Source organism: Lathamus discolor, chromosome 3, assembly GCF_037157495.1.
Source record: "Lathamus discolor isolate bLatDis1 chromosome 3, bLatDis1.hap1, whole genome shotgun sequence".
Lineage (NCBI taxonomy): Eukaryota > Metazoa > Chordata > Aves > Psittaciformes > Psittacidae > Lathamus > Lathamus discolor.
The window spans coordinates 29,180,254-29,195,166 of NC_088886.1; the positions used below are offsets into that span (position 1 = coordinate 29,180,254).

The 14,913-nt window shown below is 43.6% G+C and overlaps 1 protein-coding gene across 3 annotated transcripts in view; it reads left to right on the forward strand.

Annotated features, from left to right (window-relative positions):
* DIS3L2 (DIS3 like 3'-5' exoribonuclease 2) overlaps positions 1-14,913 on the forward strand; it is a 212,993-nt gene that overhangs the window by 83,422 nt on the left and 114,658 nt on the right. For all 3 annotated transcript variants that reach the window (XM_065674360.1, XM_065674362.1, XM_065674361.1), the window contains exons 8-10: positions 4,006-4,112; positions 5,298-5,545; positions 12,060-12,233. In XM_065674360.1, the coding sequence (XP_065530432.1) occupies positions 4,006-4,112; positions 5,298-5,545; positions 12,060-12,233 (529 nt within the window). The remainder of the gene's footprint in view (positions 1-4,005; positions 4,113-5,297; positions 5,546-12,059; positions 12,234-14,913) is intronic.

Here is a 14,913-nt window from a genome sequence, read left to right on the forward strand (position 1 = left end):
TCCCACCTCCCCTGCTCAAAATCCTGCTCCTCTCTCAAGTTAACTCTCCTTCAGGATTGCCTCTGTGGCTCTACCCTGTTGTAGAAGATGTTTTCCTCCCAGCTGGGATCTTCTAGACAACCAGTCACTGGTGGGACCCTGATACCTCCTCTTTCTGTCCACACACCAAGATCCAACTTCTTTGGAGGGAAGGGGGATGTGCCATGGAGGAGAGGGACTGCCAGAAGTGTATCTGGGGGACTTGGGTACTGAACTCTCGTGGCATATTATTGCTATTGAGACTGAGGTTTCTGTGCAATAATGTGACAACTGAGCCAGGTGAGCATTGGATCTAGGTAGTTGTCCTTTCTGAGCAGGGTGATTTCTCACCGGGACCCGTCATTGCTGGTGCTCTGCTACTGTACACCTCCAAGCATTCGATATAACCCCAGTACTGAAAAAAATTAGACTTCAAAAGGAGCAGCTACAAGCTATAGAGAAGTCCACATCTCTTGGACCCAGGAGTAGAGTTCCTTGTGTGTGTTCTTCCCTGTCCCTTGTTTCAGGAGAGTTCTACATTATTACATGACCTTTTAGGTACTGATGTTGATTAAGAAAGACAGGTAAGAATAAGCAGATGGCTAGGATTTACTTCCTTTTTTCTTTCTGTTGATGATATAGTTGTAGATCCCAGGGTCTGTAAGTTGGACTCTCCAATAGAATAGAATTCCAGTAATGCTGGAATTGGAGAAGCCCCTGAAGAAGATGCTCTCCAGCTAGCCAAAAGCTCCTGGTTTGTGTTGGCTGTGAAGGAAAAAAGCAAGTTCTACCACATCCTACAGTGAGAATTTAGATGTTTTCTGGTACCTGTATTGGGTTCACATGGGGCTCAGCTTCAGCAGGATGGGGGAAAATGCTCCAGCCCTGCGTGTTCTTCATCCCAGGCAAAGGAAGTCCTGGTCACCCATTTATTGTGCTCCCTGTGATGGCTCCCTCCTCTGCTTTTGTGCTTTCACATGAGTGTGTGCCATTCCTCCTGAGGACATCACTGCTGGCTCCTTTTTTGACAGGAAAAGCTGCTTCAGTGTAAAAATGCAAATGACTTTTTGGAGAAATGGGAGTTGGAAGGGTAAGTGGAAAGAAAGCAGTGCTAACAAGCATGTTCCTCGTGTAGCTCCTGATGCTTTTCTCATTCTCACCTGCTGGACCTTGAGTCACTGCTGTTGTTCTGCTGTGTTGAGAAAACAGCAAATGCAGCAGCTCATTTTTTTTTTTTTTTTTTTTCCCCCAAACATGTTTAGATCTGATTTCTATCCAATGTGTGCCATGCAGTGAGGAAGGTTCACTCCAGTAAAGCCCTGGGCTTGAGGCAGGTGTGCTTAAAGGCATGGCCTTTGAAAGGCTACCAATGTCCCCTTGCCTTCTGCCCCTGCCAGTGTTTCTTTGTACTAGATTGTCATCTTCTTTGTCCTAGCTGTCTTTATGGTTGGCACACTGTAGACCTATGACTATTAAATGATGGCTTTAAAATTTGTAGGAAAACAGAATGGCTCCTTGCTTTTATTCTTTACTTGCCTGATATGACCTTTAGCCAGCGAAGACCTTAGAGGAGGTAAAGAAATGAGATAACTTGGATATCCCCACTATTAAAACTTTATGATTATCAGAGCAACTTTTTCCCCCATTTTGTTGCCATAAAACTCTGGTTATTTTATCCCTTAGTAACCCTGTTTGTGGCAAATCTGTTTTCATATCAGTAGGAGAAGTGAAAAAAGAAATGGGCTTCCTGCTGCTACTACTGCTGCTTTTTTTTAGGAAAGTAGATTAAGCACCTGAATATCTGTCCTTTCTCCTCTCAGCATTGCTGCTAACAAGTCAGTAAAGATAAAATCAAAGTCACTTAGATTCTTCTGAAAAATATAATCTCGGGGAGAGGCAAAGTCTGAAGATCTTTATATCAGAAGGCAAAGCTGGGGATAATTAGTGCCATATGAGAACCGGCATTTGTCATTAGAGCGATAGCTGTCATTGACTGCTGGGGTAACTTTGCCTGAAGGCACCCAAGGCCATCCACAGTGGCAGGACCATCTGTGAACGGGCCCTGGTGCTGGTGTTGCACAGCCGTTCCCCTCAGGGCAAGCTGCTGCCCCTCGGCAGCACAACCGCCCTCCCCCCCCAGCTTCCCCCAAGCACCCTTCCTCAGCACCCAAGCGTGCTTGATGCTGCCAGCATCTGCAGCTGCCCCTCCCGCAGCCCAGCCCTCTTCATCCATCATGTCACCAGCAGCCTCCATCAAGGGTCTCTGCAGGACAGATGGGTGTCATCTGGGGGCCAGGGTCTGTGAGACACCACTCTTCTCCTTGAGGCTTTCTCACATTCGTGAGCGCTGTTGGCCTGCTGGAGCACAGCCTTCAGCAAAAGATTGCTTTATCTCATGTCTTCCAAGGAAAACAGTGGCAGCTTCATCCCTTGGAACTTGCACTTGGTGCCACAGTCTTTCTTTAAGGAAGCAAAATTCCTTTTGAACACTCAAGGCCTGATTTTAGCACATGTGTTTGAGATGGATGTGGTGCTGTACAAGTGGAAAAAGGCAGCCATCTTTTAGAAGCCTTCCAGACAAGAGCACATGGGTGCTTCCATCACAAAAATGTTGTCAGAGCAGTAAACACAGGCTCTCAGCAGAGATGCAGCTTGAGAAGGGGACCGGTCCCAGCCTTCTCCATAATAAAGATTGCTTTGAATATTTGTAAACACTGTATGCATTCAGTGTGCTAGCCATCTATTGCAGATGTTCAGCCTGAAGAAGGCTCCAGGGAGACTTCTAACAGCCTTCCAGTACCTAAAGGGGCCAACAAGAAAGCTGGAGAGAGGCTTTCTACAAGGGTACTTAGGGGTAGGACAAAGGAGAATCATGAAATCATAGAATAGTTAGGGTTGGAAAGGACCTTAAGATCATGTAGTTCCAACCCCCTGCCATGGACAGGGACACCTCACACTAAATCATGTCACCCAAGGCTCTGTCCAACGTGGCCTTGAACACTGCTAGGGATGGAGCATTCACAACTTCCCTGGGCAACCCATTCCAGTGCCTCACCACCCTTACAGTAAAGAACTTCTTCCTTACATCCAATCTAAACTTCCCCTGTTTAAGTTTTAACCTGTTAGGTTAGACTTTAGGAAGAAGTTCTCTCTGAGAGTGGTGAGGCGCTGGCACAGGTTGCCCAGAGGAGCTGTGGCTGCTCCATCCCTGGCAGTGTTCAAGGCCAGGTTGGACAAGGCTTTGAGCAACCTGGTCTAGTGGAAGGTGTCCCTGCCCATGGCAAGGGAGATTGGAACTGGATGATCCTTAAGGTCTCTTCCAACCCAAACCATTCTGTGATTCTGTGCTCCCAAACTCAGATTCTTGAATACTGTAAAATTGCGAACTAGAAGTTAGTTGGCAGTTGATTTAAATATTATCAGTGTCTGGTCAAGAGATTTCAGAGGGAGGGAGCTGTTTGTCATATGTAGTGATTACTTTTGTAGGACTCTTTCATAATCCTGGTCTGCAGCCAAAGAGGGTCAGCTTAGTAGATATGGTTTCTGTTTCACAGATAAACATATTTTTTCTAACTGTACATAATGGTTTTTTAAAGGAAATTAAATATTAAGTGATCATATGTACTTAAAGGACTACTTATGTTAATGACTTTAAGAAATGACAGGAAATTCATGTAGTTGTTAGTGTTTAATAAACAATATGTTTCCCACCATTTTGTTTATTATGGCTGGTACAGTTCTACTTGTAAAGTTGGGTTTTATTTTGATTTTTGTTGCTTTTCAGCAGATCTGCATGGTAAGTGAACATATCTCTGCTCTTTTTGGTAGCCTGGAGAAATAATAATTGCTTCATGCTTGGCTATTCTGACATTTGAGGGATCTTTTTTCTTTCACATAAATACTAGATGCAGCTTGTATTGTAGTTTTCAGCAATATGAACTGGTCATGGAAATGTGCTACAGTAACTGTTGTGTTTGTTTGGTGCAGCAAAGGCTGTTGGGATCAGTGCTGTGCACAGAACAAAGCAAGATGATGGACCCAAAGTGAATGATCCCAGGCTCCTCCCAGATAAGTGTCTTCAAAGGACCGCCAAGGTAACTCCATAGAGACTGACAAGCGAGTACCTGTGTGCTCCCAAAGGCTGAAGGAGATCAGCTCTGGCCTCCCTGTAGTCTCTATCTGTTGATCTTTGAATCTCATTCTCCATTTCAAAGAGAGTAATTGTCTGATCTGATAAAAATGAAAAGTCATGTTATTTTTACCAATTATACTAGTTTAAATTTCCTTTCTTTGTTTTGTGGAGTTACGTAGCAAGATTCAGGAAAAAGACTGGATACTAATATGAGTGTCAAGATATCCAAAGTTGTCAGAATTAATTCTTACAGACTTTGGAAAGGCTGCTAGTGCTGTTGGTTCAAGATTTAAGTCAATCTCTGAATGGTAAGAGACCAGAAATGGTCTACTGGGTCACCTGGGCCAGGTCTCTTCTATGACTTATGCTTTCCCTTGCAGCATTTAGAGTCTTGTCCCTGTTGTGGGCTGGGCTGCTCTCTGGTCTCATCCAGTATGGCAGTTCTAGTGCTCAGAATCACACAGAGGTGCAGCTTCTGAAATCTTCTGGAAGGACTCTTCTGTATAAGCTTAGAAAATCGGCTATAATATTTCTGCTGTCCAGTGATTTATTATGGTCTACAAAAATATAGCCTGGATGAACACCTCTCTGGAACAATTATTTAGCAATATTGTAGTTTATTATTCTTTTCAAAGCCATGTTGTATAAAGGTAAAATAACCCCTAACTTCAGAAAGAACAGAGAGAAGGAGAGAACTGCCAAATTCCCCACAGCACATCCTTTCCTGTGGTTAACATTGGATCTGCCAGTGGCACCATTTTTGGACTAGCCTGTTCTGCTCAGAATGTCAAAATCACAGGCTGAGGATGCAAATGACAGATTTTACAGGAGTTGCTTGTATTTTGTGGCTAATTCCCTGCATTTGGAAGCATCTGCTTCTTGTCTGGTTTTGTTCTGTAATCAAGGCACTAGCACTTGGAAGGCACTTAGCTATTCTATAGCCATGAGCAAGATGGCAAGGAAAATACACTGTAAATAGGTACTCAGTTAAAAAATGCACATGCACACATGTACACACAGAGGGAAAGCATGATAGAGGCATTGTGATTTTTCCAGATGTTCTGCTGACCCTCTGCGTATCCCTATTCTGTTAAAGAAAATAAGTTTCTCTGAAGGTATTAACTGTAGAAACCTTTGCCTCTTCCAGGTGGTCTATATTTTGGAAAAGAAGCATTCCCGAGCAGCTACAGGTTTTATCAAGCTTCTGGCAGACAAGAATAGTGAACTCTTCAAGAGGTGTGCCATGTTTTCACCTGTGGACCACAGAGTGCCCAGGATCTATGTGTCCTTGGCTGATTGCCCTCCAGACTTTGTGACCAGGCCTGAGGACTATTCAAATATACTCTTCATCTGTCGCATAGTGGACTGGAAAGAAGACAGCAACTTTGCAACAGGGTATGTGGCTGCTATTGGAAGTAGAGATGACTCAGATTCCTAGTCGGAGTGCTTGGCTTCACTTAATTTAATACATGCAATAGAGACAGAAATCTGTTAACAAGATGCTTGTCTTGTATTTCTCTGGTATTTGGTGGATAAACTGTGCTGAGGCTAAGGATAGCTCATCACTAGTTGACCTCATGGCTACATAATGTTAGTTTCTTTTGGTACTTGTTTCAGTGTGCCGGCACATCACAGCATTAATGAGCATATGGGCTTTGCTCAGAAAAGCTTGTAGTCTAGAGGGAACAGACACAGGTACTTAGCCTGACCAGCACAAGCACCATGGAGTGCTGACAGCCTTTCAGTGTTTCCTCCCTTTGTGTAAGAGTACTACACAGTGTGTAGGCTTTTCACTTCTGCATGAGGAAGAGTATCAGTAGCTGTGAGACTCTTTGTTTTTTAAGCTTTTACTGATAAGAAGTAGAAAGAAATCACAGATTTTTGTGGTTTTAAATTTGCATTGCTTCAGGGAAGGTGTTGCACTCTGTGCATTTCAGGATGCGCTGTAAAGCCGTTGCTGTCCAGAGTTCAAGTTGAAGGCATTGTCAGGAAGAAGATTTTAAGCCAGGGCTACAGAAATGACCTGTGCTGGGCTGGGTTTAGATTGTAAGTTCATTTTGCCTCTCCACGAGGAAGACCCTGTAGTTTTCAACATTTTCAATTTTTTCTTGGGAGCAGTTGCAGTGTGCCAAGCTCCCGCCTAGAGTAGCCACACTGTTTCCTATTGAGTGAGTCTCTATAAGAAACTGTAGATATTGATAAATCTGTTCAGTTATCTTGGGAAAACCTGAGTAATCCTGAGTAGTTGGTGATCCAGAGTAGGTAACTCTGACCTACAGCAATGCTGTGCTCAAATTCTACAGGTAATGGGGATCTGGATGTAATCTGGAGCGTGTGCAGTAATGGCAGTTGGGCATAAATCCCAATTTTCTCTTCCCCTTGCAGAGTTGTTCTGATAGGGTAGTACAGCTGATGTACAGCATCAGCTCCGTGGTTTTTGGAGTCTTTAAGCTTTACTCAAACTCTTGGTGAAGCTTAGAACTTACATAAAATTTCTGTTTTCTCAGAGTGTGTTATCACAGATCTATCAGCTGTAGAACTAAAAGCAAACTATACTGAAGTCCGTGTTTCCCTGTCTTTAAGTTTGTTACCAGTTGTGACTGGTTTGTGTTCCTAGTAATAGCAAGTTTCACGTGTACTTTTTGAAAGCCACATGAACCATTAAGTCACTCAGTTGTTTCCTAGCTAAACTGCAGTGTGTGAACTGAAGTGGACTCCCTTTGAGCCTCAGTTAACTAGGGGCTGGCTGTGCTGTGAACTTCACTGTGACTAAGTTTCTTACTGGCAGAGATTTTCTTTGTCTTCTTTGACCCCAATGGAGAAAAGACTGGAGGGTGATTGTACTGTTTGGCTTCTTGTCATGAACAACCCCCCTTTTCAGCAGAAATGGGAGAAATTAGGAGGATGGGATAATGTCTTTTTTCATTGGCTAATGTGTGTGTCTTTAATCTGTGCTTCTGACAGCATTGTATATTCTCATCTGGGTGTTTTGGTAGTTTCCAAGAAGTAAAGGGTGTTGTCAGGAAAGAAAATGTCCATGATTGTCTTCATACACAACAGTTTCCTCTGGTAGTTTGTTGCACTTCCATAAGTGCCTTGTGGAGATAGGAAGCGTAAAGCCTAGGTGACCCATTTTGTTTTTAACTATAACTACATGCCTGTTTAAACACTGAAGACAAGAAAACCTCTTGAAGGTCCCCAAAATTCCTGTTTGCTTTTGGGCTGGTTTCTAAGCTTGTTTCTAAGCTGTGTTGCTAGCTATGGCCCACCTGAAGGAGAGACGAGCAGGTGATGTGCCCCTTACTGCATGCTTGGTTTTTTTGAACTTCCATGTGCACCCATAGTTCTGCCTGTAGACTTCATGGTACCCCTTTGACAGCACCACCATGGTTTTGAAGGTGCCTGGACTAAAGAACCTGTAGGTCATCGCTGTTCACTGTTTAAGTCTGCTGGAAGTCCAGCAAGGGAACATCCTTCCATTTACATCCAGTCATTTCCCCTGGATGCCTCGTATGTTTCTAGGTACTCTCCATCCTGCAACTGAATTCCCACAGGCATGTTATGCACCTTCCTCATACTTCCTTTTCTCTTGGGAAGTTCAGTGCCAGGTTTCCAAACACATTTAGTCTGATCACATAGTCTGTCTTCCAGCGACCAGTGTGGGTGGAGCAATGGGATGCCATGGCCAAGAGCTTGGCAGGGACACTAGCCACCCAGGGTGGTCACCTGCACAGGGACAACCTGGCAGTCCCTGGAGGTCCTTTTGGGGAGGGGGGTGCGTTTCTGTGTCGTGATTGCCACCTGGCGGTCAGCAGTGAGACAGTGTCCCCTCTGAAGGCCACCCTGTCACCCCAACCATGATGAGGAGAAGCACGTAGGAGCTAATGGCTCCGTGTCCCACTGGCAGTGCCCTGAGTATGTGTCGCTGTATTCTCTCCTGCATGTGAGGTGAATTTACTGTAGCAGTGAAATAGCAATTAACTGTACCTGCTTTAGGTCACAGACAAATAGCTTCAAAATATTCCCCTTTTCCAGATAAATTGTATGAGTACTGCTGTGTACAGTTATTGTCTGGGGACCTTATTTCAGTGATGGAGTCCAGGGCTGTTTGGAGCATTAGTCCAGATATCTCTGCACTTTTGGATATGGTAAAGATGGAATCTCTTCACCTCCACGTGTGATGGTGGATGAGACAATTAAAAAAAAAAGTAATAGTCAAATGTTGAAGCAGTGACTCCATCTGTTTTGCATGGGGCTTGTGGCTGTTCTAACTCAGGGCCTTAGATATTGGTCTGTCGAGGTAACAAGATTTGTCACAGCATTTGCAATAAAATTAAATGTTACAGGATGTTTTCGTATTTGATCCTCTTTCCAAAACCATCAAAGTGGCTTGAATTCCTTTAATCTCTGGAATTTTCTTTTTTTTTTTTTTTTTTTTTAATTCACAAATGTATTTGGGGTGAGGGGGAATGACCAGGTGTACCTTGGGAGCTCAGTGTCAGGCTCGAGGAAAGGTCTGATCCCTGAGCAGTGTACTGTGTTGAAAAACATGTTCTTGCAGACTGTCTCTCAGTGAAGCATGTTCCCTCAGCCTAACCACTCTTGAAGTGTGGGATGGCCCCATCTGCATGAGGAGCACCATGCTGCTCCTGTGCTCCAGTGGAGGTAAGCTGAAGGAAGGCAGCTCTGTGGTGTGGATTTGGGCTGGGGGCCTTTGGCACTGGGAGCAGCCATGTGGCCTTGCTTGCTTCCCCCTCACCTGCTCTTAGACAGGCTTCCTCTAGCAGTGGTGGTTTATTGATGTGTAGGATGTTCTGATGCTGGAAGAAACCTGTAGGATGACTGTGGACAAGTCTGCTCCAGGAGAGACTGAATAAGGTTGTTAAGTTCCCGTGGAAGTTATACACTCCTATTTGGGAGCCTGCCCAGCTTTCCAAAGGAAACAAGGTTTATGTAATTATGCTTTGTCTTTTTGGAGAGTTCTTATCAAGTAACATTTGAACAGGTTGGCCAGTTTCATTTGGGTTGGGGAAATGGAGAGAGCTCAAATGCTTGTAGAAATGGGTGGCTGAATAGATGGATCAGTGTCACTGTGAAGGGGAGGTGGCAGCATGAGTGTGGCTCTGCCCCAGGTGTACATGTATGGGAGGACAAGCTCCAGTGGGTTGGCAGCTTGGGGCAGTTCATTTTGCTTGCAGCTATGACTTATTGGAGAACTACCCTGTGCTGCCCAATGCTCCAACCACGGCACATTCCTGTTGGTGCCTGTTACTACCATGTCTGACATCAGTTCAAGGGTATTCAAGGTAATGCTTCCCCATCACTGCCACAGAAGTGTTTACGTCTGTAACCTTTGTAATATTTTTGCCTTTTAACATTTAAAAAACCAGATCCACACGCAAGCCTGTGGTGTCAGACACTCTAACTCCCTGGGAGTGAACGTCTGACTGCCGCTGGGCCCTGTGCCTGTTGTTGTTTATAAGCCTCTTGAACTATTCTTGCTACCCTTGGTGGCCGCAGAGCCCCATGAGTGATTTTACAGCCTGGCTGTTACTTCAGGGCCATTGGTGATCCTATATGCATTACCTTTGATCACATGCTGTCCTGTCAGATTTTGCTCTGATGCAAGTCATCATGCCTGCATGGCCCCAATTAGAGTCAGTTGTACACTTTTTATTTCAAGGTACTTGGGAAATGTTCCCTGGAACACTGTAAATCAAATGTTAATTACTATTTAAAAAATATTAGTCCTATATCAAACCTCTGGGTAAACCCTTTTTGATTTGTAATCTAATTTCAGTAAACGGATCAAGAGAACATGGGTTTCAAGACTGAGCTGGAAAGCACTCTGGCATTCAGAGGTGCTTTCCATGACTTGTCATGCAGACGTCCAGCTGCCCTCCTGGTGCACTTCCCAGCTCTGTCCTTCCAACAGAAGGAGCACCTTCAAGCCCTTACCATTTCTTTTTGGCAGGGCAACTTGTTCTCTCTTTTCCTTTTGTATTTTTTTAATCCATCCTCAGTGATGCTGGTGGGCCTGTGGGCTCATGGGCTCATCCTTGCTCAGTCTCCAAGCTCTGCTCTAGACATTGGAAATTAAGTGGTGATTTCTTTGGTTTATTGTTACTGCTGAGAGAGAAGGAGATAAAACTGATGCTTCGTTTATTTACATTAAAATAAGGATCAGACAGGGACCCAGCTGCAGGAACAGAGAACTCAGCCTTGGTGCCAAACGTGCATGTATTTCTGCCATGCAGTTTGTATATGAAGTTGAAACAATGGAGGGAAATACCTTTTATCCTTGTTTTCATTTTTATTTTAAAGCTAGGCAGTGTGAACTGTACAATTTACCACACCACGAAGCGCGCAATCCTTTCCAGCATATTACACAATGTGACAAGTTTATTACACAGCCCTTCCCGTTGTGAAGAGAGCAAGCTTTGCTCTCATAAAGAAGATGGGCTTTCTTGTGCTGCTTGGATGGGGTTTGTTCTGTGGGTTTATGGCACATTTGAAGCCCCGAGAGCATCTTGCGTGTCCAAATGACAAGTGCACTGTTTTGGCCCCAATTTAGGAAAGTAATTAGTGCCTGTTCTCACTCATTGGAATTAAAGCAGAAAGATCAATATAATGATTGTGTATTTTATGCAGTGGAAAAACACTTATTAGAGTGGCTGGTTTTGCACTGTGTTATTACCCCTCTCTTTTGTGTCATATTTTGATGGATTTGCCTTAATTTGAGTTGTAATTTTCTTGGGTCAGGAGCATTATCTCTATTGGCTGTAATGTGCTATTCACTCTAATGGCAGTATAAAAATTAAAAAATCATTTATCTCTGTGTACTGCAGAGCAATATGGGGCTGAGAAGGGGGACAAGAGGAGCCACCATGGACATAGGTTCTCAAGTGGTATTTGTAGTCAGCTGGGGAGGGAACAAATGTCCCATTCCTTTGGAGTCCCAGTTTGCACGCTGTGTCCAGAGCCAAATGCTTGTTTAACACTAGAGCTCACAGCCAGATGCGTACTGGGGTTTGCACTGCAGCAGATGGAAACTTTCTCTAAGCATAATAGAGCAGCAACCTCATCCACACATGTGCAGAATACTTCATCAAAGACTATTAGCATGTGGGGGACAGTTTCCTCTGTCTGTGACTTGCTTCTAGATTGTGGGCTCCTCTCCAGTTAGCTCCTGGTTCAAAGGCTTCTACATAGCTAGGAGAGGAGGGACAAACTACTGGGAATATTCAAGTCCTGGAAAGAGCATGGAAAAGAGTTGGAAAGATGATCTGTGGGCATGTCTGTGTGTGCTGCTTCTGTAAGGAAGGCAGTAAGGTTCTTCACACCTCTGTCTTCATAGGGCATCAGTTTGCCCAGGCAGGGATCCAAAGTGCATCCTTTGAGATGGAGAGCAGTGTGCTGAGCTCCCTGGGAGCTGTCTTCTGCAGAGCTGTCTGGGATCTGCTGGGAATCTGGTCTCCATTTTGGGTAGTAGGAGTGAGTCACCTTTTTCAGTGGTGAGGAAAGGAAGGAGGATCTTAAGGGAACCAGCCATGTGTAAAGCAAGAGCTGCCGGTGGGGTGGGCTGTGCTTGTCTGTCCCTGTTGGATGTATTTTTTTCTAAAATTTGACACTTTCTTACCTCTGCAAAAACCTAATAATATGAAACATCTAGTTAAAATGAGATGCACGAAGCAGCCCACGGTACTGTCTGTCTAGTGTTTTGCATCTCCAGCAGATGTAAGTCATGATATAGTTTGAATTCCTGCTGAGTCCTCTGCCAAAACTGACGGAGAAGTGAATGGGTGAAAGAATATGCTTCAGGGCTCAGCAGCCTCTCTCAGGAGACAACAGTAACATGACAGTAGTAATTATACACTTAAGAAAAGCATCCCTATTTTTCTCTCTGCAGGCAATTGGCCAAAAGTCTTGGTCAGGCCGGGGAGATTGAACCGGAAACGGAAGGGATCCTGATGGAGTATGGTGTGGATTTCTCTGACTTTCCCTCTGAAGCCCTGGAATGTCTTCCTCAGAAGCTGCCCTGGGTTATCTCACCGGGAGAGCTGGCCAAAAGAAGAGATTTAAGGTAACAACAAAAAGTGTGGTCTGACACTCTTTCTTGGGTTGGTACAGAGTTGTGCCATTTTGTTTTGCATTCATCATGCTTTGAAGAGGCACTGACTTTATTATGTGAACCATATTACATGTTACCTGTGCCTGCATGGAAAGAAAAGGCTTTTGAAAGTGTCTACAAACTCCAGTTATTTGGAGAAGTATTTTGTAAGGCAAAGAGGCTTTTTCTCAAAAGAACCATTGAAAACCGAAAATTTGGTGTTTGGCACCTAATCTGAAAGCTTTATGTTTTTGTCTGGAATGTATTACGATTTTAGTGGTAGTTTTATAGCAGAGATTTTCTGAATGCCTGGCAGATCAAATGATCTTGGGCATTGTTACTTTGAAACTTAAGCACAGGTAGAGACTGTCCTGTGTTTTCCTGTCTAGTCTCAGTGTTTTTCTGTTCTGACGAACTGGTGTTGTGTGGAGTTTATGATAGCTCTTAATCAGGTTAGCAGCTGGCAAATGCAGTCCCTCCCTGCGGCCTGGCAAATCTCTGCTGTCCCCCACCTCACATTAGCCATCCCTGCAATTCAGTGGTGCCCCTGCCAGCTTTTGGAAACTCGACAGTCTGTTGCATGATGTACACTCTTGATATTGCCGGACCACTCAAAACTAGTGGACTTGCTACACTTCAGAAAGTCATGTTTCAGATTTGTCTTTACTAGAAAAGATATAAAGACAAAATTAAAATAATTTGTTTAGAACCTCACTTTGCAATAAAGGAAGGTACAAGAAAGCAAAACAATAAATTATTAATATGATAATGTTGTGTTCAACTTCCGTCTTTCCTTGTGCTAGAGCATCCTGTCTCAGTTGGAAGATTAGTTGCTTTCTTGGATATAGCTGTGTTGAAACAGGCCTATGAGCTTGATTCTTCAAGACACTGCACTGGTACAAGCACCTAATCCTGCACTGTAGCCTGCAACTTACTGCTTCAGCTTCACTGGATTTCCATTCCCTTACAATGGAATAATTCAGGGAGGATCACAATCCTGACTGACTAGTAGTAACACTCAGATGCCAGATCCAAACTGTAGGCTTCAACTAGCTTAAAAAAAAGAAATAAAAAATTCTAAGGATCCTGAATGCTGCAGTTCAGAAATCACTGGAAAGTGCTTATTTTTATAGTCTTGACTACATTTCAATAGCATTCTCTGTTTCTTCTGACCCAAGTTCTTTCAAGCAAATAAAGAGCTTGACTTGTCTCTCGTCAGACAATCAGTTTTGGAAACAAATTCCAAGTGCATTTCTTGTTTTATTGCTGAATTATTACACTGGGACTTATCAAGGTGATAACACTTTTGCAGTTAAGCTATTTAAATCCTTCTCTGCCCCTTCCTGACCACTGTGCACACTACAAAGTAGATTTCCTTTTGATCCTCTCAAATATAAACATTTAACAGTCAAGAGTTTTTAAGACAATTATTTGGGCTTAATTTACTAATCCTTTTAATGTCAACTGCCACATCGCTAACTAGTTTGTGGTCTAAACACATATGGAGATAGCATGAGACTTCTAGTTATGGAAAGTAAAATACAGATGAGTCTTCTTTTCTGTTTCCTGACAGTGAGAGGCTTGTCTACACAGAAAAAGATGAGATTTAGTAATACAGATAGTGTGACTCATAGATGAGTGGAGTCCTGCAGTTGATGTTAGGTAGTAGCTTTCATATAGTTGGCAATAAATGCGTTGTGGTCTGCAGTGTTGTACAAGTAGCTGGTACACACTGACCCAGCCTGGCATCTGGAAGAAGACAACTGAACCCGAGTATCTGGTCTGGTTGCACATGGGAATTGTGTCTTGTTTTCCAGGGGAACTTGCGCTGTGTTCAGTGACACCTGCCTCTGTGAGTGCCTGTCTTTGCTGTACTTTGTGCATGTTGATCCCTCAGGCTCCCCAGGGAGCCCAATAGTCTCAGAGTACACTAAGAGAAATTACAGTGAAATAAAAACTCACCTTTTCTCCTGAAATTGCTATGTTAGCACTTCCAAACAGCTCATCCTAATTCAGTTTACACATTGCCCACCTGTCAAACACATACTAAGAGTCTGGCTTATAATACTTTCATCTCTAGTAAATCCTCTCTAGTTCTGTTAACACAGTGCTCTAAATTTTCTAGTGTCACACATTAGCTTTTGAGATTTGGAGCCAAGACCTAAGCAAAGTCTTGGGTTTTGGGGCATTTCCTCTCCCTGAGATAACTTTTCCTTGTTTCTTTTCATCATGGTAAATGACCCTTTCCTCCTCTCTGTTCTGCTAACCAGTGTCCTGAGTGTGGTCGGGTCTGTTTTTGTGTAGAGCACGGAGGTAGAGGTTCTACAGTGGAGGCATTTATTGAGTGTGGCTTTAGATGAAAGTGAGACAATGTTTCACCAAGCTGTGCTGAGGCTGGGCAAGTGGAGGGAAAGATATTTTGTCCATGCCATCTTGTAAATATGTTCCTTGATCTTCCTGTGAGTGTTTCAGTTTTACAGGAAGCCTGTTCTTGCCATGCATAGTCTGTTTGGATAGCAACTGTGATCTCACCTACGGAGCCTCTGAAGAATTGCTTCCAAGGCATCTTTCTTTTTTTTTGTCTCATTTCTCCAGTAATGGCTCACAAGGAAAGGTTTGCATAATATTTTAATATTACTCAGGGCAGAAAAGA